Source organism: Gallus gallus, chromosome Z (genome assembly GCF_016699485.2).
Source record: "Gallus gallus isolate bGalGal1 chromosome Z, bGalGal1.mat.broiler.GRCg7b, whole genome shotgun sequence".
NCBI classification, from domain to species: domain Eukaryota; kingdom Metazoa; phylum Chordata; class Aves; order Galliformes; family Phasianidae; genus Gallus; species Gallus gallus.
Window position 1 is genome coordinate 17316939 of NC_052572.1, and position 25975 is coordinate 17342913.

Below are 25975 nucleotides of genomic sequence, written 5' to 3' on the forward strand. Positions count from 1 at the left end.
TGTGTAGCCATTTCAGTTTGAAAATGTAAAGATTTGCATCACCGTAGAGATATGTATTTCTGAGCTTTCTTTCATCATACCTTTAAATACAAATTCTCGATGTTTGTGGTATTTGTGTAGAGTGCACGTAAGCTTTAAGAATCAGTGGGGAAGAGGGCAGTCAGGGACTATTAGGTAGGAGGGAAACGTAGAGATTCATGAAATAGATAATACGTAAAGCTGAGAAATCTTGTGATTGATAATAGCTGAAGTTTGGATTACTTTTCCAGGTTTTCCCTAGCCTTTCCTTAAGCTAACAGTTACTGTTTGGACTCTTTAAGGCCCACATTTGTTAGTTGTCTGTCACAGATATGGGTGGTTTTGTGTATATTTTACTGCCTTCTGTACTACTTCTATCGTGATGTTATACAGATCTTAGAATGTCATAATTGCTTTATTTACATAGGTTATTTACCTTTTAGATTTTGTAATAAATTACAAATTGCTTTCTCAGATGAAGAAAAAAAGATGGTTGAAGAAGTGTTCAATAATGCAATTGACTGTCTGTCAGATGAAGACAAAAAACTTCCTCAGGTGAGTGAAGACTGAAAAGGGGGAGCTGCTGGTCACCTCTTCTCTGTGACTTTTGAGGCTGTGGGTTATGAATAATGGGCTCAGAAATAATGTATTGATCTCACTGAATTTACTGTTCCTCTCATTGCTGTTTGGCTTTATGAAATAGGACTCTCTGACCAGGATTCTTTCTTGTTTCTTATTCAGAATTGAATAAGGAGCTCTCACCCTTTGTTTCATGATTGTTTCTTTTAGTTATGTTTCTAAATACACACAAGGGCTTATATGTGGGCTAAAACAGTCTGAAAAGAGTTCAACCACAGATGCAGTGTGCACTTCACCAGATATTAACTCCTGAGCCTCTCAAAAAGTTCTTTATATAGACAAATATTGATTGCAAATGTGAATTAGAGTGTGGCTACACAGTTGACATTAGCCTATTGAAGAACTACTCCAGTTTTGAAAAGATGGACTTTTGGCTTTGCAGTTCTTATCTTTCCTAATTCTCAGTAGAAAATAAGTTGAAGGGGTTTTTATTGTATTTAGAATCTGGAAGTGGTAGACTTTATAAACTTAAAAAGGTTTTCAATACATCTATTTTGCTTCTGCAAAGCGTATTACGATTTCCTTACTAGTATTAATATGTTTCTTCCCAGGTTGAGCATGTGCTGCCTCTTCTGAAGCGTGGAATAGGTATCCATCATGGTGGTCTGCTTCCTATCTTAAAAGAAACCATAGAAATTCTTTTCTCAGAAGGCCTAATAAAGGTATGTTTTATGCTCACATTTATAGTTTTCTTGTTCTGACATACAGTCAAACATCCAGACAAACAAAGTATGTCTTAGTACAGATTGTATACTAGTATATAGTGGGAATCTGTTTCTTGAATGAAAAAGGGGAGAGAAAAGGCTATGGCAAATGCCAAACTGAAAAATACTTTGTGCTTTGATTATGCTTCTATGCAGAATTAGGGTGGTTTTTTTGTTTGTTTGTTTGTTTGTTTTTTGAAGCAGTGTAGAATCATAGAATGGCCTGGGTTGAAAAGGACCACAGTGATCATCTAGTTTCAACCCCCCTGCTATGTGCAGGGTTGCCCACCACCAGACCAGGCTGCCCAGAGCCACATCCAGCCTGGCCTTGGATGCCTCCAGGGATGGGGCATCCACAACCTCCTTGGGCAGACTGTTCCAGTGAGTCACCACCCTCTGGGTGAAAAACTTCCTCCTAATACCTAACCTAAACCTCCCCTGTCTCAGTTTAAAACCATTCCCCCTGCCCTATCACTTGTAAACAGTCATTCCCCTTCCTGTTTATACACTCCCTTCAAGTACTGGAAGGCCACAATGAGGTCTCCCTGGATTCTTCCCTTTTCCAAGCTAAACAATCCCAGTTCCCTCAACCTTTCCTCATAGGAGAGGTGCTCCAGCCCTCTGATCATCTTAGTCGCCCTCCTCTGGATCCGCTCCTAGAGCTCCACGTCCTTCCTGTGCTGCGGGCCCCAAGCCTGAATGCAGTACTCCAGGTGGGGCCTCAAGAGAGCTGAGTAGAGAGGGACAATCATCCCCCCCTCCCTGCTGGCCAGCCCTTTTTAATGCAACTTAAGATATAGTTGGTCTTCCGGGCTGCAAGCGCACTCTGCTGGCTCATGTCTAGCTTCTTGTCCACCAGGACACCCAAGTCCTTCTCTGCAGGGCTCCTGTCGAGGAGATCTTCCCTCAGTTTGTATAAATACCTGGGATTGCCCCAACCCAAGTGCAGAACCCTGCACTTGGTCTTACTGAACCTCATTAGGTTTTCATGGACCCACTTCTCCAGCCTGTCCAGGTCCCTCTGGATGGCTTCCCTTCCTTCCAGCGTATCCAATGGATGTTGTGTTGAGGGACATGGTTTAATGAGAACTATCGGTGATGGGTGAACAGTTGGACTGGGTAATCCTGTGGGTCTTTTCCAACCTTAGTGACTGATTCTATGAAGGATAGTAAGTAACCAGTTCTGAAAAGAGCTAAAGGGAAGGGTTCTGTTTTGTGGATCTAAATATTGAGCTCTACAAGTGTCCTTAATCACTCTGGAAGTGTGTAGGTATCCCAGTGATGTAATTAGTTGCATCTCCCTTCCCTTGAGAAATATATGTATTTGCATAAATACCTCCATGTTTATTTGGAAAAAAAGAAATAAGCTGCTTTTTACCCCATGTTAAAAGCTTTAGTCTTTCATGCTTTGACGCAGATGTCTTATGTTAGTGCATGATTACATCTGTAATTTTAAGTGTTACACATTTTATTCTAAAGTATTAAAACTTATGTTGCCCAAGTCCCAGATTTTTGTCTATTGTATGATTCATGCTTATGAAGAAGCAAGTTCAAGAGACAGGGGTGATATTTGAAATCCCACAAGTGCTTCTAATATTTAATGCATTTGCAGCACTTGTGTTTACTTTGGCACATGGTCTCATGTGATTATTCTGCTTGTTTTCCTGGAAGAAATAAGCGAAGGAGGAAAGAATGTTTTTGTTGCAGTTTTTTTAATATTGAATGCTTACATGTTCCTATGTTGACAGTATGTAAGAAGTACAATCTGGAGTTTTTGCAATGTTTGACTACTAAGAGTCTGTTTTTGCTTGCTTAACTTTGGTCTGTTTATTTAGGCCTTATTTGCAACAGAAACTTTTGCTATGGGAATTAACATGCCAGCCAGGACTGTGCTGTTTACAAGTGCCTCCAAATTTGATGGGAAAGATTTCCGATGGGTATGTGAAAAAGAGGTTCTATGGGAGAATGATTCAATCATGTTGTTAAAACTTTTACAAAGACAAAATGTACTGTTGATATGTCCACTTCAGTGTAGTAGATTTTTTTTTGTCAAAAATCTTTTTATTTGCTCACTGCTGTTTCCTGAAAATAAGATTGTCCAGAGTATGCATAAAATTATTAAATACATACAGCAAAAGAACGTCAAACACAAGCTTGTGCTGAATATTGGACTAGCCTAAGAGTTGTGCACAGTGTGTCCCAGAGCGTGCATATCTTTTCATCCATGTCAGAGGAATCTGAATAATACATTGGCTCGGTATTGTGTCATAAATGATAACTAGGTTTTGATAGACCCAAGAGAATAGGTGATTTTCTTCTGGGGGAGTATTGATTGTTCTGTTATAGCAGACTGTTTTGGGTATCCCATAGAAAGAGAGATATGTGAGAAAGAAGCAGGTTCTTAAACATCTGGAACTGAATTTATTTGAATGTTTTAAACATTTAAACCAGATGTCTGATTCACATGTAAATAATAATAAGTTTGTATAAATCATCACAAAGAAGCTTTATAAGTATTACAATTTCTCTTCCAAAGATGGGAAAACAAAGGTAAATGGGACAAGTGAGAATGTATTTTCAAACAAATGTATTTCTTTGGTCTCAATTTGGGCTGTTCAGTTTCACACTTTGCTCAGTCTGATTGGATGTCTTAAATATGCAAGAATTAGCTATCTTTGTGGTATCAGACATGGGCAAGTACTGCTTTCAAAAAGTTACAGAACAGTTTTCTTAATTCATTGTTGAAGATATAATAATCTCTACCACGTGTAGCAACATTCTTTGGTGTGAGGCATGAGTAAAATTGGATTTTTTGCTTATTAAAACAGTGATAGGTGTTAGGAAAGTTACTGTAGTTATGTATCAGTAAATGTAGATATGAAAATGCTGGTCAGGTTATCCTGTTGATACATACTACTCATAAGGATGAGCAGCTTAGTCATCAATTGTGATGAGTAGTGAATTGATCTGTGAAAACTCCATGTCATATGGAACTATTTTGTTGGTTTTTATACATCATGAATGTGTACTGTGTTTGTAATTGTAAATAGCTCTTTCTATGTTCTTGCTGTTTTTCTAATGTTTGTTATTTTTCTCTTCTATATTAGATCTCCTCAGGTGAATACATTCAAATGTCAGGTCGTGCAGGACGCCGAGGTATGGATGACAGAGGAATAGTAATTCTTATGGTGGATGAAAAAATGAGTCCAACAATTGGCAAGCAACTTTTAAAGGTAGGAAAAAAACTAACTTTTTTGTTGACTTTTTTTTGTTTTGTTTTTGGTTTTTCAGGGGTCTTAGCAGAGGTAGAATTTTATCTTGTTTTCTCAGAATGCACTAGTAGCGCAGCGAACTGTTGTTTCTTGCTGATCACAGTCGATTCAAGAGTATTACTGACCAGTAAAGGTTTGCTGAGCTCCCAAGAGTAATAAAAGTACTGGTTCTGTGATGAAATGAAGGATTGCTAGCGAACTTCTCAGTGTAGTAGATAAACCAGTCAAAATCAAGCAGAAGCAGGAAAATGGGGTGCATAAGATGACTAAAAAAAGGTTGACTGTCAGTGAGCTAAAATTAACTGTGAAGAAATTCACAGTGCATTTAGGAAAATCCATGAACCAAAAGAGGTTCTGAACTATGACCGTTAGACTACAGGGCTTCTCCAAACTATAATGGATGTTGATATAGTTAATTGCAAATTTGTTTTCCTTTATAATTGGGATATGAGATGTTGCACTCATTCTTCTCACTTTTATTTAAAGGCCATGTTGAAAATGACCATAATGAATCAAAGTATTCTACTGTGTCTATAGACAGTCGTAGACTACTTAAAATAATTGTACAAACACCTAAGAACTGAGCACTTGAGGAATGGCTCAGCATGCTGATCAGGAGCAGAAAAATAGTGCTCAAAGTACACTTAGAATATTTTTAGTGTTTGTATATATTGTAGAAATCATCCTAAAATCAACATCAGAATATACTAATCAAAAGCTTGTATCTGTAGGTCTTGCACTGAAAAAAAAAAAAATGAAAAGCTAGCAGTTCTCTGTTTTGTTCAGGGAAATTTAAGAGCAAGCTAAAATATGTATATGGCTGCTGTAAGTTGTGTATCTTGATCTCTCAGTGCTACGTGTTGATTCATAACAGGCATAGAATGCATGCAGACAATGTTTGCCTCTTGAGGTCAGAACTTTCATGAATGTTTGCTAATAAATTTTGAAAAATACTCCAACTCATTCATGCAGCATTAATCTTTGAATTTATTTCTTAATTTCGGTTTGTTTTCTCAGTAGAATTTACGTTTGCACTCTTAAAGCATGTGTACCTCTCAGCAGTATATAAAGACCATATATTTTAACTAGATTTTTAATTATTTTTAAGTGTCATTCTGTAGTACACAAAGAGGGACTTCCACCACTGAAAAACCAAACACCTGGAGATACAAAATGAGAGAAGAAAAACCTCTTTTTTTTTTCTTTTTTTTCTTTTTTACATTTGTAATTTCACTTGTTTGAAAACTATAGACCTCAACATAATAAGGGAATAATAAGGAATATTTCCATTATTGAATTTCCATTACTGAAACTACAAGCTTTTTTTTTTTCCTTTTGAATTATGAAGGAACTAAAAGAAACTAAAATACTGCAGACTTCTTCCCTGTCTATATTATGTCTTGGTTATTCTCCACTGAGCTACCTAAATTTACACGTTTCATTAATTTCTGACACTCTTTCCTCAGAAAGCAAGGACTGAATTGAAATTTTCTTTGCAAAACATTGGAAAGGACTGTAATGATTGTACTGATGGCTTTTGAAGCTTCTGTAGCTCTTCAGCCAATTGCTGAAAAAGTAATAAAAGCAATAGTTTGAAAAGAGCAATACAGTATTTAAAAATAAATACATATTTTCCTTTTAAAATACAAATGCCTTAGGATACATTTCATGCCAAAACAGGCCAAGGATGCATGCCAACTATGTTTTCTTCAGTATTCACATTCTGTACTCAACATTAAGTGCACTTAGATTAGAATTTACTTAATGATGACCATTGTTTATCTGTGGGAAGATGATGGCTGTGTTTTGTAGTGGTATTTTGCTGCCACATCAAATTTCATGTCTTTTCTCTAGGACAAGCTAAAGATTTATATGGAGAAATTTGGATTAAAGATCCTTATTGAGAATGATAGGACACTTATATAAAAAAAATTATACCGTAACTCTTTAACCCTTTTGTATATCTGATCCTAAACATTTCCTGAATGCTAGAGTAAAACATCTAAGAAGTAATGTTATCTGCTGCTTAACACTGTGATCAGTGAAGTAAGGGCTTTGTGTATATACGAGCAGTAATACTGCAGCTGTGCTGTTTGGCTATGACACTATTCTTTGCGATGTTGTGTACAGTACTTCAAGCTTAAAATCCAAAGTTCAAATCCTAGATGGTGTTCTTATGTAGGATGTTTGTAAATATTTCTTAAACTCAGTGACATGCATTTGTCTTCTGCAATGTAACTAGGTTTTTTGTTTATTCTTAGTGTTTGTTTGACTGCTGTGTATTTCGTAAACTGATGATTTGCTCAAATCTATAAAACTAAATGCTTACAGTACTGTTGGAGAGCTTTCTGAAGACAGTAAATTACAGTTTTATGTTTGCATAAATAAGTATTTCATGAGAATATTTGAGGGAGAGAGAAGGGAGTCTGGATGAGAAATTCTCAACTACACTATATTAGCTTAGGTGAGAAGTGAAAAGCTTCTTCTTGACACTAGATGGCCTTGGAAACTGGAGCAGTATCTCTCTGGTTGGCATTTGACCATACGAGTCTCTGTAAGAATACATGCTAATTGAGATCCTCAACTGTGGTAATCTATTATTTCTCTAAAAGTCAAAAATCTCAAGCTAATTGTGGAAATCAGTAACTTGTATACTAAAAGAAGATGTACTAGTATAGGTTTTAGAGAGGTGAATTTGAGTTTATCATTGCTTTGCTTCTACTTATTTCTTCACAGGAGAAATTAGATGGACTGAAAAATTGAAAGAAAACATTCATCTAACCAGATAAAATATAGTATTATGCTCTCCTTGTCATGTGTGTATGGAATATAAAATGCCCCAGTGCCAAGCTACAGAAGGTATTCCATTGGCTACATCTGGCTCTTTGGCAGGGCCTTCATTGACAGAATTGACAGTACTGTGCCTGCTATGCTGCTATGAGAAATCTATCTCATCTTTTTGTACTTCGTTTTGTTCTTTAGGTTATTTTATTATAATAGCCAAATGGATAGGAGAGCAATTTTGAGAGTTTAATACTTCACTTTAAGTTCCTGCCTATTTTATATTCCCAGTGTAGTAATGCATTGGAAAGTTTCTCAAATTTGCAAGAGCCCAAATCATTGTTCCATAATTATTGATGCAGCATCGTTAGATTGTGTGTGCTAGTCATCTGTTCCTTGTCACATCATTAGATTGTGTGTGCTAGTTATCTGTTCCTTGTTGCATATAGCTCAGTTCCTTTCAGACTCCCAGTTACAAAGAAAATTCTGTTTAGTGTGAAAACAACACTAACATAAAAATAAGTAGATTTATTCTGATCGGGAATAAATATAGGACTGAAAGTGGTGAGATATTGAGGAGACATTTTGATTATTAGAGCAAATTTTCTGGAATACAAGTTATGTGATAAAATTTTTGGATAGCAGTAGTTTCTCCGTAAGTGAAGCTGCTTGTCTGCAGAAGGGATTAGTAGTAAGCCTTTGCCACCAGTGTCGTTTTCTGTGTATTTTAACTTCAGAAAGTGTAACACACAAAAAAAAAAACAAACAACCAAACAAAAAAAGAAAATCAGAAAATCAAGAAAAAGCAGTTGTTAATGTACAGGAAATATGAAACACACACAGAAGGAATTCTCTTAATCTTTGACTCAGATTTTTATGTTCCTTCCATTGGCTCGTCTGGTATTGACTGATAAGGCCCCCTGCGCCTGCTCCTTGGTTCTTGCTGTGTTTTAGTACAAACAAGAACTGGCTGCAGGATCAGGCCTGGAGAGCGGTGGATGGAGATTGGTGACGAGTGGTGTCCCCCAGGAGTAGGTGCTCGGACCGATACTCTTTAGTATCTTCATCAAAGACATTGACAGTGGGGTTGAGTGCACCCTCAGCAAGTTTGCTGATGACACCAAGCTGTGGGGTGTAGTCGACACACCAGAGAGACAGGATGCCATCTGAAGGGACATAGGCTTGAGCAGTGCACCCAAGTGAACCTCATGAGGTTCAACAAATCCAAGTGCAAGGTCTTGCACCTGGGTCAGACAACCTTCACTATCAGTGCAAGCTGGGGGATGAAAGGATTGAGTGCAGCCCTGCTGAAAAAGACTTGTGGGCACTGGTGTATGGCAAGCTGGTCATGAGCCAGCAGTGTGCCCTTGCAGCCCAGAAAACCAAACCGTATCCTGGGCTGCATCAAAAGAAGCATGGCCAGCAGGTCGAGGGAGGTGATCCTACCCCTCAGCTCTGCACTGGTGAGGACTCATCTGGAGGCCTGTGGTGTCCCTGTTCACTGCAGGGGAGTTGGACGGGATTAACGTTAAATGTCCATTCCAACTAGAAAAATTTCTGTGATTTGGGAGTGTGTGTATAGTGCAGCTGGTTATACACTCCAGCGTGACTGTCGTTCCCTTACTGTGTTCAGTCCCTTGCCAAGTATCAGTTTAACATTCCAGCTGAGTTGTAGTATTGCACTTTCATTTGACTGTAAGGTTTCTCATATGGGGGGGGGGAAGAAAAGAGCATTAGCATTTGAAAATCTTACCAAAGTCTGCTTTGGGAGAGAAATAGGCTGGGTCTTGACTATAGCACTTATTGGAAAAGTGGTTGCAAAATCTAAAGAAATACATTGTCACTAATAGTTTGAGCACTGCATAACCTTCCTTCCTTGTAATTCAGAGTTGTGATGTGAGAATCTCAGTGAAACAAACAAGTTTTGGATGTTTGGTCAAAATTTACTGTAAAAAAAATACGTTTTTTACTTTTATTTTAAATTGGCAGACTTCTGCATTGTTCTTATAGAGCTTCAACTGCAGAAATTTTCCAGGCTTCAGTTCAGGAAGACACTTAACTTCCAACCTTAGTTTTAAAATCTGCTTAGAGTCAATAAGACTTCAGTGTGAAATTGTGGAAGCAACTGTTCGAAGGGAGGCAGATACTCAAAGACCATCCTGTACAGCCTTACAGTTCTATAGACAAGCCAGCAGATAGAAAGAACTACTTACTCTTTTCTTCTAACACTTACAGTCAAAATGTGGGGAGATTATGTGTATCACATGGCATATAAAATATCTAGTCACTATTGGACTACATTTGATGCTCTTTCTGAGCCAGGAGAACTAACTGCTATTCGTTATTAATTGTGGTTGCTGCTTATTCATATCAGAAGTTACTTGAAGTTTTTTTTTACCTCTGTGGGAAGCATTTTGCCCCCAGCTGTCATATTTTTTTGAAATTTGCTTTTTTTATGGTGAAGTTACCACTGTCTACTGCAAATTTAAATACATTTTGGACGATTAAGCTAGGAGTTCTCTGCCTTCTTATTCTTAAAGCTGATAAGGTGTGGTATGAGGACAAGACAAGATTTTTTAAAATTTTTTTTGTTAATTTTTTTGGTGGAAATTTGCTGTATTTGAGACCACATTTTCTTTAAACTTGAAAGTAGTGTATTTTTACTGAAACTGTAAATTGTCACTGTCACTGATGTGACAGAATTCTATAGCAGTGAATCTGAAACCAGGATGGGTAACTGAATTAGCTTCTGAGTGCAGATACAGATTCTGTTGGCTGTTTTACATTTGGGTTTCTTCGTAGTAGATCTAGCTTGAATGGAGCAAAATTTGTTTCTCACATGTTCATGCAAATGCAGTTACAGAGTTATCAACCCAGATCCAAAACAATCGTTACACAGTACGATGCTGAATACTTGTTAAATTACTGGGTTTTTTTCCTAGTGTATTTGTATTCTGTGCAGAGCAATTAATGTGGCATCGTATGATCCTCTATCAAAGTGGTCAGTATTAGAAAATTTTAAGTTAATGTACAGTAATTGCATAATATAAAATATTTAGTTCTAAAGATTTTCTTGAGAGTTTAAATACTACTTTGTTAAATCAGGATACCTCAGTAGAAGTGTGTAGGATTTTTTTTCCATTCTGTTTTTTCTGCAGTCAGTTCAGAAATTGGAGTTATCAGCCTGAGGTAAGACAAAGGATGTTTCCCTCCTGTAATGGTAGGAGACGGAGTTCTATCATTCAGAACTAACTTAGATGGTTAGGTGTAAGAGAAATAAAGATATGTTTCGTGGAAGAGAAGCTGATATATGTTTATTTTTCTTTAAGTCTTTTATTACAACTGGAGTTTTTGTGAAAGCAAAATCTGAATGTTTCTCTTTAGCAAGACCTGTGAAAGGAAGTTCTCCTTCCACCCACAGTGGCTTCTACTTGCATTGGTACAGCTGTTTTGGGGGCAAAGCTGTAAGCCAGATTGGTAATAAGTTTGTGCATTAGATAGCTCTTTACTGTAGTCTGCTAAAAATAACTCTTCCAGAGGGGCTTCTGTGACTTTTTGCCATCATACTAACTTAGCTCAAGGTAATCCTCTAATCAGTATAAGTGTGCATTGTTTTGTATTTCTGAGAACTAATTATTCATGCAATAACTAAGCAGTTGATATGTGGGAAAAATGCATGCTGTTACTACATCACTGCTTATGTCTTATGAATGTATCAAGCTGTCACTTTACTTAATGAAGTCTTTTTTTGTCTTGTGAATTACTAATGATGACTAATACAGACAGCTCAGTGTAATTCTTTCCAACTTGTAAGGAAAAAAAGTCATAGACGTTTTAAATATCAATTTGTTCTGTTATGAACTATTTTTCTGTTAACAAAAAGAAAAAGAGAAAAAGAAAAGAAAAGCTGTTTTTTGTTTCCTTTTTGGAAATTCGTTCATTCAGCTTATTTGTGGAAACTTTGGTAAATGAAGTTATCAGTGGACCCAATGGCCTAAAATATGTCCTGTTATGCATCTAACTTTTCTTATTATGAAACACACTTCTTTGTTGCTTAAAAATATATAATTACCTCTTTCATCTTCATTAGCTCTTAATGTCCCTGTGACTTACCCAGTATTTCCCATCTTAAGTTCCCTGTGAAAGCTCTGCACCTGTTTTCCATGACAGATGAAGAGCAAGAAGTTCTGTGCAAAATTTGTTCCTTTCTCTGCGTTGGAACAGTTTTGAAAATGTAAGCATTTTTTCCCACTATAGGAGAGCAGGGAGAGTAACCCCTACCAAACATAAGTCTTGCTCAACAGCACGTGCCATTGGGCAGTTATGACAGCCCCACATCTCTGGCTAGGAAAGGTTTCCTATTTTTAACAGCAAGGAAGATAAAAAATATGAAAAAGATGTGAGTATCAATTCTAATATCCATTAGTCTCCATCTTCGCCACTTGATTTATCTTCCTAATTGTTATGAACAAGAAATGGATGACTAGTGACCTCTTTGATTTGATTGTGTAAGAGGATATTCCATTCTGAGATCATTGACAGTGAAACAGGACACAGTGTGCTGATGCTCTAATTTTCAATTAATTATTGACTAGATTATTTCTGTAGTGAATTGTTCGTGCCCACGTTCTAATATGATCAGCTGAAGCCTAGCATTCTGTTCCAACCCAGATCTTGAAAGAGTGTTCCTTTTAAGTTAAAACTTATTAAGAAGTGGAATGTTTGCAAGAACACCAAGTGAGTTATTAATTTTTGAGGACTTTAGTTCATGTACCGAAGCTGTTGTCACTTATCCAGACTGTTCCTATTTGGAGCGATAAAAATCTTTGCAAAATTGTTCCCTCTCCCCTAGTTTTTTGTTTTAGTTTTTTTTTTTAGTTCTTCAGAAATAAATCTGTTGCTACTGTCTGTTGAAGACTGGAGGCAGTAGGCTGTTCTCTCCTAAGTGAAAGAGTTGCTTGCAGAAGGGAGATAGAGGTACCTGGGTTCTAGTTCTCCAGTATTTAATTTTAGATGTGAGATACATTTGGAAGTGACTGTTCAGTGCAGCTCCAAGCAGTTAAACTTTTGCATGACTTGTTGGTGCTTCTTCCCTTCTCTAATATAGAGCCTTCTCTTTGGAAATGTGGAATGGATTTCCACACAGACAAGAGAACTTGAGGCAGATGATTGCATACCTTAGCCTGTAGAAGAGTAAACCGTTTAACAGAGGTATCTGTGGTAGCAGATCAGCTAAATGTCATGCATATGCTTCACAGTATTTTAAAGAAAGTAATAATGAATAGTAAGGAAGCTTTACCACAGAAAGGAATTTAAAGAGGAGCAAAAACATGACAAAGAACTTTTATTTATTTGCTTCCTTTACCTTTAGTACCAAGCGAGCTCCGGAATGGTTGAACACTTCATTCTACGTAAGCGTTTAGAAAAGGAAAGGTCAACTTTTCTTATTAATGCATCCCATATTTCCCCATCTCCTGTTGTTCCCTTCCACCCTGTATGTGACAAGTGTCTTTATATAACCACCAACTGCCTATTCGGTGACCATGCCTGTGTTCTTTATTTGCCAGGAAGATCTGGTTCCCTGGTCATGTTTTGTGTGTGGTTAGCATGGAAAAATGACTGAATTTTGTTGTTAGTTTTTGTAATGCAGCTGCATAATCTGTTTATTGCTAATAGGTATTTAAAGCAAGGATATCCAGATGATTGCTGCCTACTAAATGTGAGTCTGTTGATAGCCCAGGTTAGTCAGTAGTACATGCTGCAGAATTCTCTGGCAGTCAAACACAGTAAGGCTACTACAGTTCTGTTTAGTTTGGAGAAGTAACAGCTTTGGTTTTCAGAAAGAAAAAGTTTTAGTTTTGAATACAACATTGCCTACAGAACAGCACTGAGAAAGCAGAAATTTCTGTGACTTAGAGAAGGATGTGTGAGATGAAGGAACACAGTTCACAATTTTTGCCTAAAAAAGAATTTTTAATTGCTTTGTCTTCATAGTATGATCTTATTTTCGAAGTGTAAGATGTTGATCATGTGTTTGAAATAAAAATTTCCTCACCTGCAGTTGGCTCAAATGTTAGCTTTCAAATAAGTTTGCTTTATATGGCCTTAGAAATACGTAGGGTTTCTTTCATTTATTTGTCATTTGTTTGCAATCAAAGTGATCACAGTGACATTTTGCATGATGTCCTCAAGGCCTGCGCAGCTATGACCATAGCTAACTTAGTGGGTGTAAGCCAGCTGCTTTGGCTGATGCCTTACTAGAGTCATAAGTGCTGGTGTTGGAAAGAATCTGAGGCCTCCTGAACTGGGACTGGTATAATCACTATGTCATTCTTTAGTAAATGCCATTCTGTAAATGGCACTCTCTGTTTCAGAGAATCAAACTTTTAGGGAGTGGTGCTTTCTCTTTCCTGGAAAATGGATATATTTAGAACAATGGGACAAGAGGCACATAATCCTGGTTTCAGGTCTTAAAAAAAATAGCTGTGTTGTACGTTGTTTAGCATCAGCAATAGAAGTTCTCTGATCTCCAGGTATCTATAGAAACTTGAGATTTCCTCTACATTTTGCAGCTTCACAGAATCCCAGAAGGGCTGAGGTAGGCAGGCACCTTGGGGCCCATCTGCTCCAATCTCAAGCAGACAAACCCAGAGCAGGGTGCCCTGGCCCACGTCCAAATGGCTTTTGTGTATCTCCAGAAATAGAGAGTCCACAGCCTCTATGGAACAACCTATAAACTAATTTTAGAATGAGGCATTGCTTAGGTTAAATAAGTTGCAGGCTACCTATTTTCAAACAAACTTCAATGTGATCAATAAGTCTCTTTAGAGAGAAAAAGGTGTGTGCGTAAGTTTTTCCAGAGTATAAAAATAATGGATTGCTTTTAGTAGTTAAATGGACGTTATTTTAAAGTTAAAGCAATAGAACCCAGATAGTGGTTACAAGAAATGCAAAAGATTTCATCTGAACTTTTCATTTATAACATGGCAGTATGTATATGAATGCAATAAAACATACAGATATTGTTAGATGCTGGGCATAAAAAAAAAGCTGCTTAGGATTTAATGAGAGAAGAAATCTAAATTCAAGACAAGTTATGCTACCCATCAAAGCAGCTCTTTGTATAAAACACTGCATTGGGATTTGTTTGGTGTGCTCCTATATGCTGCAATTAATTTATTTACTAGCTGGACAATGTTCTTGGATCTTTTTCAGGGTTCAGCTGATCCCTTGAACAGTGCATTCCACCTGACCTACAACATGGTATTGAACTTGCTTCGAGTAGAAGAAATTAACCCCGAATACATGTTAGAGAAATCGTTCTATCAGTTTCAACATTACAGAGCTATTCCGGGAGTGGTAGAAAGTAAGTATTCTTGTTTGTTATTCTCAGCTATGAAACATAGTACAAAAGCTACTTTAACAGTGATATTGGGCATTTGAGCTTCATTGTCCTTGTGTGAACCTGTGGAGTTCTTGTTTTCCCTATCAGCAGTTGCCAGTGCACTTTTTGCTATTTTGTTACAATTTCAGGAAGAGTAATTTCCTCCCCTTCTTAAGATCTGTGCTGCCCTGCATTGTCTGTCTATAAGGAGGGCATTCTCCTGAGATTTGGACAAAAATGGTTGCCCCCATTGGTAGCCTCTAGGACAGGAAGAGGGAAAATAATTCAAAAATTCTTGCAGCTTGCAAGAGGGGCAGAGAGGATCAGTTTTATTTCTTAGTGACATGTAGAATTTAGCTAAAATAATTGTAATTTTAAGTCTCGTTGCAGTTGCTAAAAGGAACTAAGGCGTGCTGTATTCCAAGTAGTAGTGGGGGGGAAAAGGTTAAGTTGAAACACAAAGCAAAATTCAGAGAGGAGTGAGACTTTATTTGCACTCCATTTCGCTAACTAAATTTTGAGCCATGATCTTTTAATAGTGTGTTTTCATGAGCCAAAGTCAGTTTCCAAAGATCTCAGCCAATATTTGGGAATGAAACCTCTCTGAAAATTTAACCCAAAATGAAGAACACAAGATAACTGCTTCCTTTGCCACTCATACATGAGCAGCTCATCTGTTTGACTTTTAATAGAATATCAAGAGACAGAGTGTGCTTGTATACAGTATATGTGTGGAATTGATAAACATGCAGAGGTTCATTTTTGTCCTCATTCCCTTTGCAGAGTTTCTTACGGTTTGCAAGTGCAGTATTTAGGGCAGTAGTAGTCAAACATAGTATGTATTTCCTGAGAGCCTGCCTGTTCCAATTGGCATGCCTAAATTTTTATTCTGGCATTCCAACATTACTGTTTAAATAAAGAAATGGAGCTGAAGAACTTTCTCTGTGTGTTTTTTCATGTTTTTTGCATAGGCACCATAGTGAGCATTTAGAATTTTTTAATAATCTCAGCTGCAACCTAGAATACAAAGCAGAGAAATGTTTTTTTAGGTCAAGGTGCAAATCATGTCACCAGTATGAACTGCTAGCTCTTTCTTTTTGAAAAAAAAGGAAAAAAAAAAGCTTGGCAGCTAAAAATAGGGAGCACTTCCCTGAATTGTGTCTCAGACCTGACTGAAGTGGGCTTTTTGAGTCACGCATGTGCCTTCAAATAGCATGCAATTGGTAGAGGATGGCCATCTTTATAGTAAGTCCTTTGTTTACATTGACCTGTATTTCCAGTGTGAGAGAAGGAAGCACGTCGCTTAAAATAAGAGCTGATTTGCCTAAATAAGATGTGAAAACAGTGGAGGAAGAAAAGCAGTGAATTCAGAGCAATATGCATGTAAAGAAGAACACTGATTCTCATGAGGGAAGTCATTAGAAGATGTCTGTGCACAACTATTTGTAGGAAAAGGTCAAAGAGCCCTGGCATGCGGTGGATCCCCACTTACAAATCATTGCAGATTTTTATGGGACTTCTCTGCAACTCTAAGTCAGTGATTCCTGGACAATTGGTGGCCCAGGCTTCTCTGTTCTCAGACTTGTTTATAAAACGTGCAGTGGTTTGTTTGGGTTTTAAAAATAAATAAATAAATGATGTTAAGTACTGTATTTAATTTACTATAAGTAAAATCTATCGGACACACTTAGAAATTTCCAGTTTTTCAGAGAATGGGTTATTGCGCACAGAAAATATGTGTTGAAAATCCTGGTTTTGTAGATGTGAAAGAGAAACATTGGCTTCTAAGTTTATGAAATTATTCATGTCCATGAGATTTTACTTTTTATTACAGAGGTGAATAAATTGGAAGAACAGTACAACAAAATAGTAATTCCCAATGAAGAAAATGTGGTCATATACTACAAAATCCGACAGCAGCTTGCAAAACTGGGTAAAGAGATTGAAGAATATATTCACAAACCAAAGTATTGCTTGCCCTTTCTACAGCCAGGAAGACTGGTAAAGGTAAACGGAGATTTTTTTTGTTGCTGTTGTTTGGTTTGGTTTTGTTTCAACTCCTTTCTTCCTGTGACATTTGCAGTGCTCGTTTGTCTTCTTTAGTTTACTGTGTTAAAAAGTTACGTCCGTCCTACTAACAGTTTTTACTTTTGTTACGTGTCTTTTTGTTAAACAGTCAACAATGAAAGAAAAACAAATGCTATTTTCATGGTGAATAGTAGTCCATGACTACTGTTGTAAATAACAGAAGAAATTGCACGCTCGCTATGGTGTAGCTATACAGAGGTTGTCTTACAATATCTTTTAATACTTTCAGGTGAAAAATGAAGATGATGACTTTGGATGGGGAGTGGTTGTTAATTTCTCAAAGAAATCCAATGTTAAGGTAAAATGCATGTTCTCTCTGTTAGAAAAATATCTATCTTACTGTTTTAGCTTTCTGTAAATAAAACAGATCTCCTGTTTTCTTCATGGTTTTCAAAGACAAAAACTTTACCCTCTCACCTGAAATTTTTCTAAAAAGTTCAGGCCTCACCAAAGTGAATGTCTAAGGAAAAAAAATATGGCAGTTAGGACAAACACTCAATCCTATGTTCATTTTAAAATATTTGATATATTTTTTGAGGAGATGCTCATTTACCTGAGATAACTAACTCAAAAGCACACTTGACAATGCAAAATTTCAAGATGCTTAGCTCAAGATGCTTTCTGAAGTGTCCCCAGCATTGGTATCCTATGTGCTGTGTTATTTAATCTCAGAAAATTTTTAGAAGCTGTGAGAGTTGAGAGCACAGGGAGGCTACACATCCAGCACTGTGTAGAAGGTTACGTGAAGATCAGGAATTGTATTTTCAACCTACTTTACAGCTTTACTGTAAAGTACAGCTTTATTGCTGTAGGTTAAGGATTGGAAAGTTAAAATGCAAACAAAGCAGAAGAATAGAAATGGATTTGGGGAAATGTGCAAGAGAATACGGAATGCAGTAATGAAATTGAAGCCAGATTTGTTTTTTCATTCCCAAAGTCCTTTTTTATGGTTGGTCTCTGCATAACCCCAGAGACCGTATTTGGGTTTCCCTTTTAGAATTGTTTTGTTGGGCTGCTCTACTGACTAAACTGAAAACTAAGTTTAAAGTATATTTTTATGTGGTGGTGTTTTTGCTGTAATTTTGGCATTAATTAGTAGTGCTAAACGTGAAGTCAGGCTTCAGTGGTGCCTCTATTTTGTGGCACATTTTGATGCTTTTCTAATATATATATTCATTAAAGAGGAAATGAGAGAAATATGTGCATGCAGAACTTGTTAGAAGAGATCTTGTTTTGTATTTCCATCTTCCTTTTGAAAGTCTGATTTCTTTTTTTCAAGTTGGAAAAATAGGCTGTTTCTGCTGTTGCTTCTGGGCTGCTTTTTTCATAGAACCACATGAGCAGTAAAACAGATTTCCCTGACTCCAGCCATTATGCAGAATAACCAACTTCTGTGTCCCTGAAGGCATTTCAACCAGCGTTATACCTACTTACATATTTTGCCTCCCCTATCTGGCCTGTCTTGCTGTTGTGTAAAGCCATTAGATTTGAACGTTAGCTTTGAAATTACAGTGTCTTCTGAAGGTGATGGCTCTGTCTCCAGCTCTAGTTCTCAGTTGAGTTTAGTCAAGTCACTCTAGCAGCTGGCTTGAATTTTTCCTTCTGAATTGTATGGAAACAATGACAGTAGGTACTGAAAATTATGGAATAGCCTTAAATTTATGTAAATTTAAAATCAGTATGAAAAAAATGGTTTCTATGAGCAGAGGCATAATAAGTGAACGCTTACAGAAGCTGTTAGTTTCTTATTTTCATGTATCTCTCTTTGATCTGTTCTAGGATACAAATGCATACCTTCGTAACTCTGTAATGTCATATTTTACTTAATGAATATTGGAAGTATGTAATTATTATTCTGTATCTTTAAACTTTCATATATCTTTAAGCCATTATGCTTCTTTGATTTGCTTTCACAAATAATGTTGAGTTCAATGTGTGTTGCTAGTTTTTCTTTAGTAGTCTTATTTGTTGTTGTATCATAGTTTCTAATGTATCTTTTATTCTTCTAGTGAGGAATAAATATGACTGAAGGTTACAGTATGTCTATCATTAGTCATTATCAGCTATGGTCAGAGTTAATTACATTTTGTTGTTTTTTCTAGCATGATTTCATGACGCAGCATTCCACAGAATTGCAGATGACACTTTACTGTGAACTGCAGTGTATACAAAAACAAAGTATTTGCTTAAGAATTTATTATAAGTTTATTTCCACTATATTGCTCTGGCAATATAATTGTTTTATTGTTACACTGGATATAGTCCATATTGTCTTCTGGTGCTTAGTTGTAGACATCATTTTTTTGTCTGTTAGCTGTTACTGAAATTTGAGATGGCATAATATAATTCTTCTTGTGTAGATTTTATAATTCTTGTATATTAAATTTCTGTACTTATCTGTGGATGTTTATGTGTTATGGTTAAAATGTTTGGAACGTTATTGGTGGAGACTATAATGTTTAGAGTATATGTGGTATAATATTTAAATTTCTCTGTTGCAATCACTGTATTTTCTGGAAATCTCATCTTACCGAACCAGGAATCTGAATTTATTATTTGTGATGTATTTATTGATTCAGAGATCAAGACTGCTGTCTATCTTGCTTTGTTTCCGGGCAGATGATGTAATAGATGTTTAAGGGCAAGTCCCCGGGATGCATCACATTATGCAGTGCTCTGTGAAAGGGGGCATTCCAACTTGGCATGACAAGGATTTCTGTGACTAACAAGTTCTTACAGTGTGTCCTAGTTTCATTTTTGCTCTTACATTTAAAAATGTGGGTATTCATTTTCAAGTTTTTAGTTTTAACCCAAGACTTTGTAGCTATGGAAAAGGAAATGTCTTCTAGCAGTCTAGAGTATGTTATGTCTGGTCAGCATTGGCTGAATACATTGGTATACCTAAACTTACAGCGCAATATTAGTGGTAAATGTTCATGACACACTCCTCCTTTCTTAGTAGGTTTAGTGCAGTCAACACCAGTATAGTGTTTTTCTAGACATCCCCAGTTCTGGCATTTTGTGTAGCATGCAGGTGCTTGTATTGCTTCAGTCTCTTTTTCAAGCCAGCGTTATGCTTTCCATGGCTGTGGCTGGATACTGCTTCCAATCTATGTGGACATTACTTCCAAATACCAGCTCAGAGAACAGCAGTGTTCTGTCACTGTTGTGCATGACTGCTGTGAGTGCTTTTTGTCTGAACTGTGTCCTACATTTGCAAAAGTTTCTTGCCCAACAAGTAAATAGATTTTCATTAAGAAATAATCTAGCCTGTAGGAAAGGGTAACCCTGTTTTTCTGTATTGTTTGTTGTGATGGTTTCTTGTAAATTTCTGAAAGTCTCTCAGAAATGTTGGATGCCTCCATCTTTCTTTGCGTGCACTGAAAGCAAAATCATGTATTGCATTGTGCCCAGTAAAATCAAACTTAGTAAATAGAAGACTTTATGAAGACCTCTCCCCCAAGCCTTTAATGGAGGGGGAGAAGTTTGTGTATATAAATTGAAAACACAGTGCCTGTCTTCGGTGTTAGGCCTGTAATTTTTTTTCTAATAGAAGTCATAAAAACATTTGCTGGTAGGAAGTGTTCATTTGAACAACCTTACTGTGTATCAGTCCAGTCAAATAACTGACATGTGTGTTTTTGCCTATAAAGCAAAGCTTGTAATAAAGGTTACAGCTTTGCAAGCAGTACTGTTTAATGGCCATATCTGCATGTTTGTGTTAAGTAGATGTCAAATGGCAAGTGTGCAATTTGGGATGTATAGATTCTTGGCCTGCAGGATGCAATTTTGTCTGCTGCAGATAAAATCTGTTATGCTGGAAGGATTTTTGTTTTATCCTTATTGTGGGGAAAAACTTGAACTTGCAAACCTGTGGATGAAACAAACCCCCACAAGTTTCTTTTTTGCTTTTTAAAGACAGAACTACAAAGTTCAGTATTACCAGATATTTTACATTACAGTTCAAAAGATCCCGGCTTACTGGGTAAGTGCTACAACTGGAAATAAAGGCAGAAGCACCTAAAGCTGCTGTTGCAGTACAGGTCATGTTGGAAAGGGTGGACTGAGAGAAAGGAATTTTTTTTTTCAAGTGTATTTTTCTGTGTGATGGATTTTGTAAATCAGTACAGATTCAGTAGTTTTCAGAACGAGTGCACTACATCTCTGAACTGATGCTCTGCAAAGAGACGAACTGCTGCTCATCTCATACCTTTAATACTGAATAAAATTGTGCTTTTTTCCTTCCATTCTCATTGCTATTTTAAAATAACTGGTGTGGATCTGTTTTCTGTGCCCTCAACAGCCTAATTCTGGTGAATTGGACCCGTTATATGTAGTTGAAGTGCTACTGCACTGCAGCAAGGAGAGTCTGAAAAATTCTGCTACTGAGGCTGCAAAGCCAGCAAGACCTGATGAGAAAGGAGAGATGCAGGTTTGTTATAAGTATTTGTTCTCACTACTTTCTTGTAATTGCTCTGCAAGATTCTGTTTCCAAAGCATTTGAAAACTGTAGAAGAGAGACTGACTCTTTAAGAGGAGCTGTATGCCTTTCTTTGGTGGCTGCTCATAGCATTCAAGAGGAAACTGTTTCAGTAATGAACAAATTACTTGAGTCTGTTTGTTACCATGTCAAGGAGTGTGTTCAAAGTCTATTCTTGTCCCCTTAAGTATTTGAAATCAATGTAAGAAAGACCATAGCTGCTATGTGAACATAGTTATTAAAATGACCTGTGTGTGTTATCTTCACACAGTTAAGTGTCTGTAAGCTGTTTTCTCTCCAATATTTGTGCAGGATGTTGGGGCTAATGTGCCTTTCTTACATGAAATTTGAGTATTTAGTTAGAATGTAGGTAGTCTTTGAGTAGTCAGTTTCAGCAGTGATATTTGACAGATTCTTTCTTTAAAAGTCTCTTCAGTTATGGATCTTAAAACTGAAGAACTCCTCTTTTTTTTATTTCTTCTCTTCCTCTTTCTACCCCTTTCAAACTCCTTCAGATTTGCAAGTCTGTCTCAATCAAAAATAAAATTGAAATTTTTGTGGAAAAACTTTGCATTGCATGAAGTTCTCAATTTTAGCACTCTGTATAAAAACAAGCCATTACAATTACAGATCAGATACAGTTGTTCCATTTGTTTAGAGTCTTTTTTCACAAATTCTGTTTTAAGCTACTGATGTCTTCTTCACGGTTTTGATATTAATGAATACATATTTTCTTATTTGTTACTTTCTGTTAATATATCTGGTTGTATTTATGGCAGTAATTTGTCTATTTTGGATCACAAGAGGTATTCCAGTAGAAAAAAGGCAAGAAAAAAGAGTGTCAAAAGTGTCTAGAGATCATCATCTTGTAGAAGCTAAATACACATGGAGACTTCATAATGCAGGGTAGTTTGTTGAATTATTCTGTGTATTTCAGTGAAATAAAGTCAAGGAATATGTTTCAGTCTGATCTTAAGTAATATAAATATTTAATGAGAATACATATTCAGTAGTTATATCTACTTGCTGCACTGGAATACCAGCAATAGGAAAACTGGTTTATTTATTTATTTTTCCACTTGAGCCTCTCTCCAGACTGAATGGAATACAGAATTTTCCCACTTGGCCAGACTGACTTATTGGTGCTTTACCTCATTATTCATATTTGCTGCTTCCTCCTATTCCTTTATCCACTGCTGTGTCCTTGTTTACTCAGTTTCCCTTTTCTTATGTGAAGTTTTACAAGGCAGAAGTAATAATATGTTTGTTACTGACTGGATACTGCACTCTCTTTGGTAGGTCGTCCCTGTTCTGGTGCATCTTCTGTCGGCCATCAGCAGTGTCCGACTGTACATACCAAAAGACCTGAGGCCTATTGACAACAGGCAAAGTGTGCTGAAATCTATACAGGTAAGTTCCATGAAGCAGTGGAAGCTGTCTGCTTTGATTAGAGGGGAACACTTGAACAAAGGACAACTAGTTTAAAATAAATTTGTCTAAATTTTGAGTCACATCAGAAGTTGTTTTAAAAGGGATTGGAAACTGGAAATGTATGTCAGTTGCATCCCCTTTCAGACTGACTTTGAGAACTACTGGAATATCTCAAACCAAACTTCCACCTCCTCCTTTCACATCCCTATAACTGTGTCACATTATTTTAAAAAATGTATTTTGTTGTGCTGTTACAATATTAGAAGAAAAACTTATTTTGTCTTCTTTTTTTTTTCTGTTTACATTCAAGGAAGTACAGAAGCGATTTCCTGATGGGGTGCCATTATTAGATCCTATTGATGACATGGGTATCAAAGATCAAGGACTGAAGAAAGTCATCCAGAAAGTAGAGGCATTTGAGCATAGGATGTATTCACATCCTCTTCATAATGATCCCAATTTGGAAACTATATATAAACTTTGTGAAAGAAAAGCACAGGTAAAATATAAAGCAAAAAGGTATATTCTACATCTGTGTCTACTTGAAGAGAGGCTTAATTGCTTTTCTTTTTCTTTTCAAAGCACAATTCTATTCTATCTTAAATAAAGTGAGAAATACTGAATCTCATTAACAAACTGTCAGGGGCTGAGCCATGTCCTTCACTGATAAAAGATGAAAATTGTACCTGAAAAGAAAGCTTTTTAGAAACACTCATTAGAGATTAAAAGGTTACAGAGGTGCCACTTCTGGTGCCAAGTTCTGTTAACTCAATAGGCATGGCACACCGCAGCATGCTCACAGATAATTAAAACTTCTCATTCATGATAAGCTTGTGCAGAGCTAAGGTGAGCTGATGGGGTTCACTAGCTTGAAGAGATTACCATACAAACCATTGTGCTGCTTTTTCCTGACTCCTGGCCTGGAAGCAGTGTACTTATTTTGTATAGAGTTGCACCCTGCTAAACTGAAAGTAGCTGCACGTAAAAATAATTCCTTTGTTTCTGTGCTACTCCAGAGAACAAATTCTGTAGGATTCTCTTCACAAGAGCAAATTTACTGTATGTGTTAAGACCTAATGGATGAAGCAAACTTCCACAGGGGTGTCTGTGCTGTGCACACTGCTGTTAGGATGATGGTATTCTGTGATGTGATAAACTGGAGAAGCTGTAATTGCACAAAATAATGCATTTGGCTTGTATTCAATGAAAGAGTTGATAATGGGATTTAATATTGGTCTCAGGTGAAGTGTCAGCTCACAAACAAAGGTCTCATCTGTGATTTTTTTGTTTTTTAATCTATTTTTTTCCTTCTGGCTAATAGCTTAATTTCCCAAACGTGCTGGAGTTCTCTATGGGTGAATGGAGCCACTGCAGGTTTTTTTGTGTGTTTTTCACTTTATTCATAACTTTCATCTTCTTAATAGAGTTACTGGAGTCAGTTTCAACTGCTGTGTCTACGTACTGTAGTTCTGAGGCTTCCACGCATGTTAAAACACCTGTTGACAGCGGTGTCTGTTAACAAAGCAACACTTAATTTCTTTCCTCCTGACACACCCCTAGATTGCTATGGATATTAAAGCAGCAAAGCGAGAACTAAAAAAGGCCAGAACCGTCCTACAAATGGATGAACTCAAATGCCGCAAGCGTGTTCTGAGAAGGCTGGGGTTTGCCACGTCTTCCGATGTCATTGAGATGAAAGGACGTGTTGCCTGTGAAATCAGCAGGTAATTGTTTCTGTGCCAAGTGTTTGTCATGCAGGCACGCTCTGCTGGCCTCACGGAAATTAGTGTGTCATGTTTATGTTTTAGTATTCTGGGACCATTGGAAGAAAGATTCTTCTTAGGCTATGAGAGGTGTGTCATAAAGGGAATATGTGAATTAAAGCAGTAAAGATGGCACCTGAAGGACAAAATACAGTATATGCTAAAAGTAAGACGTGGATGTTAAAATGATGGAACACTGGCTAGTTTCTTACACAGCTTAGGCAATAGTATGTGTTGTTGTTTAATACTTAATACTGTATGTTACATGAGAGGATAGTTTCTTAGCACAGAGCTACTCACGTTACACCCGAACATGGGTGTAACAGTGAGTGTCAGCAATTACCAAGTCACTAACAGGTTTAGAATATAGCTTAATTGGTTCCATAGGGCAGCTGGAACAAATCTGTAGAAGTGATGCATTTTACTGTAATGCGTTTAGCAGGTTTGTATGTATTGAAACATATCATAAAGATTCCATGGAAACTCATGAATTGGACTCAGTGTTTCAGGGTGTAACTCAGACATTGATAGAACAGTGTATGTTTAGAAGTTAGAATGACTGCTGTACTGCTTGCCCTATAGACCACCTGTGCTATCTATCCTGCAAAATTTGGTAGTGAATGGGTGAGCTGCAGCAGCGTTTTATCAACTCCTCACTTTCAGGATCTGTTTTCTGATGAGTTTCAATTTTTGTTGTTTTAAAAAAATCAAGTTATTTCTCCCATCTTATGCATCATCTGATAAACTCTAGAGATGTAATCTTATCAAGAATTTAATGTTTTATCCAAGTAGTAGTTTGGATTTTGTATTGGTGTCTTGCATTTCCTTTTAGAATTTAGCATGGAATCTTTATTCTGCAAGGAAGTTGAAGCAAATGTTTTCCTCTTCTCAGTATCTTGGAAATATCTGGTTGGATCTCTTTGTTTGAGCAGCAGCAGTGCCAATTCCCATTTCTCCCTTGTTATTTTCAATTTCTTGATGTGCTGTCTGATAAAACTGTTAGCCTGAACTGCTATCACCTATCAGGAGACATTATCTCTAGTCCAATTAGAGCTTGTAGTTACTTTACATTAACATCTTATTCTATTGGCATCCCTCTCAAAAAGCCAATACATCAGCTTTTTGGATTCCAGTAAGTGAAATTAAGAAGTTGGGTTTTTTTTAGCTATGGATAGTTGCTTCACAAAACAGCTAATAATACTTCATTTAAAAATGACAGTTAAGTCTTTTCTCTAAGCATTCTTCTCTTTGTTTTTATTTTAGTGCTGATGAACTTCTCCTGACAGAAATGATGTTTAATGGTCTCTTCAATGACTTATCTGCAGAACAGGCAACTGCGCTGCTAAGCTGTTTCGTGTTTCAAGAGAACGTGAGTTACTTCTTGAGTCTATGAATTCTAGACATTCTCATCTACC

At 36.9% G+C, this 25975-nt stretch overlaps 1 protein-coding gene across 2 annotated transcripts in view; it reads left to right on the forward strand.

The window, feature by feature from the left end:
* SKIV2L2 (Ski2 like RNA helicase 2) overlaps window positions 1-25975 on the forward strand; it is a 44423-nt gene that overhangs the window by 12944 nt on the left and 5504 nt on the right. For both annotated transcript variants that reach the window (XM_015277305.3, NM_001012944.2), the window contains exons 12-23: window positions 494-573; window positions 1209-1319; window positions 3197-3298; window positions 4469-4594; window positions 14630-14780; window positions 16633-16805; window positions 17116-17184; window positions 21190-21318; window positions 22666-22776; window positions 23108-23296; window positions 24358-24521; window positions 25824-25929. In XM_015277305.3, the coding sequence (XP_015132791.3) occupies window positions 494-573; window positions 1209-1319; window positions 3197-3298; window positions 4469-4594; window positions 14630-14780; window positions 16633-16805; window positions 17116-17184; window positions 21190-21318; window positions 22666-22776; window positions 23108-23296; window positions 24358-24521; window positions 25824-25929 (1511 nt within the window). The remainder of the gene's footprint in view (window positions 1-493; window positions 574-1208; window positions 1320-3196; window positions 3299-4468; window positions 4595-14629; window positions 14781-16632; window positions 16806-17115; window positions 17185-21189; window positions 21319-22665; window positions 22777-23107; window positions 23297-24357; window positions 24522-25823; window positions 25930-25975) is intronic.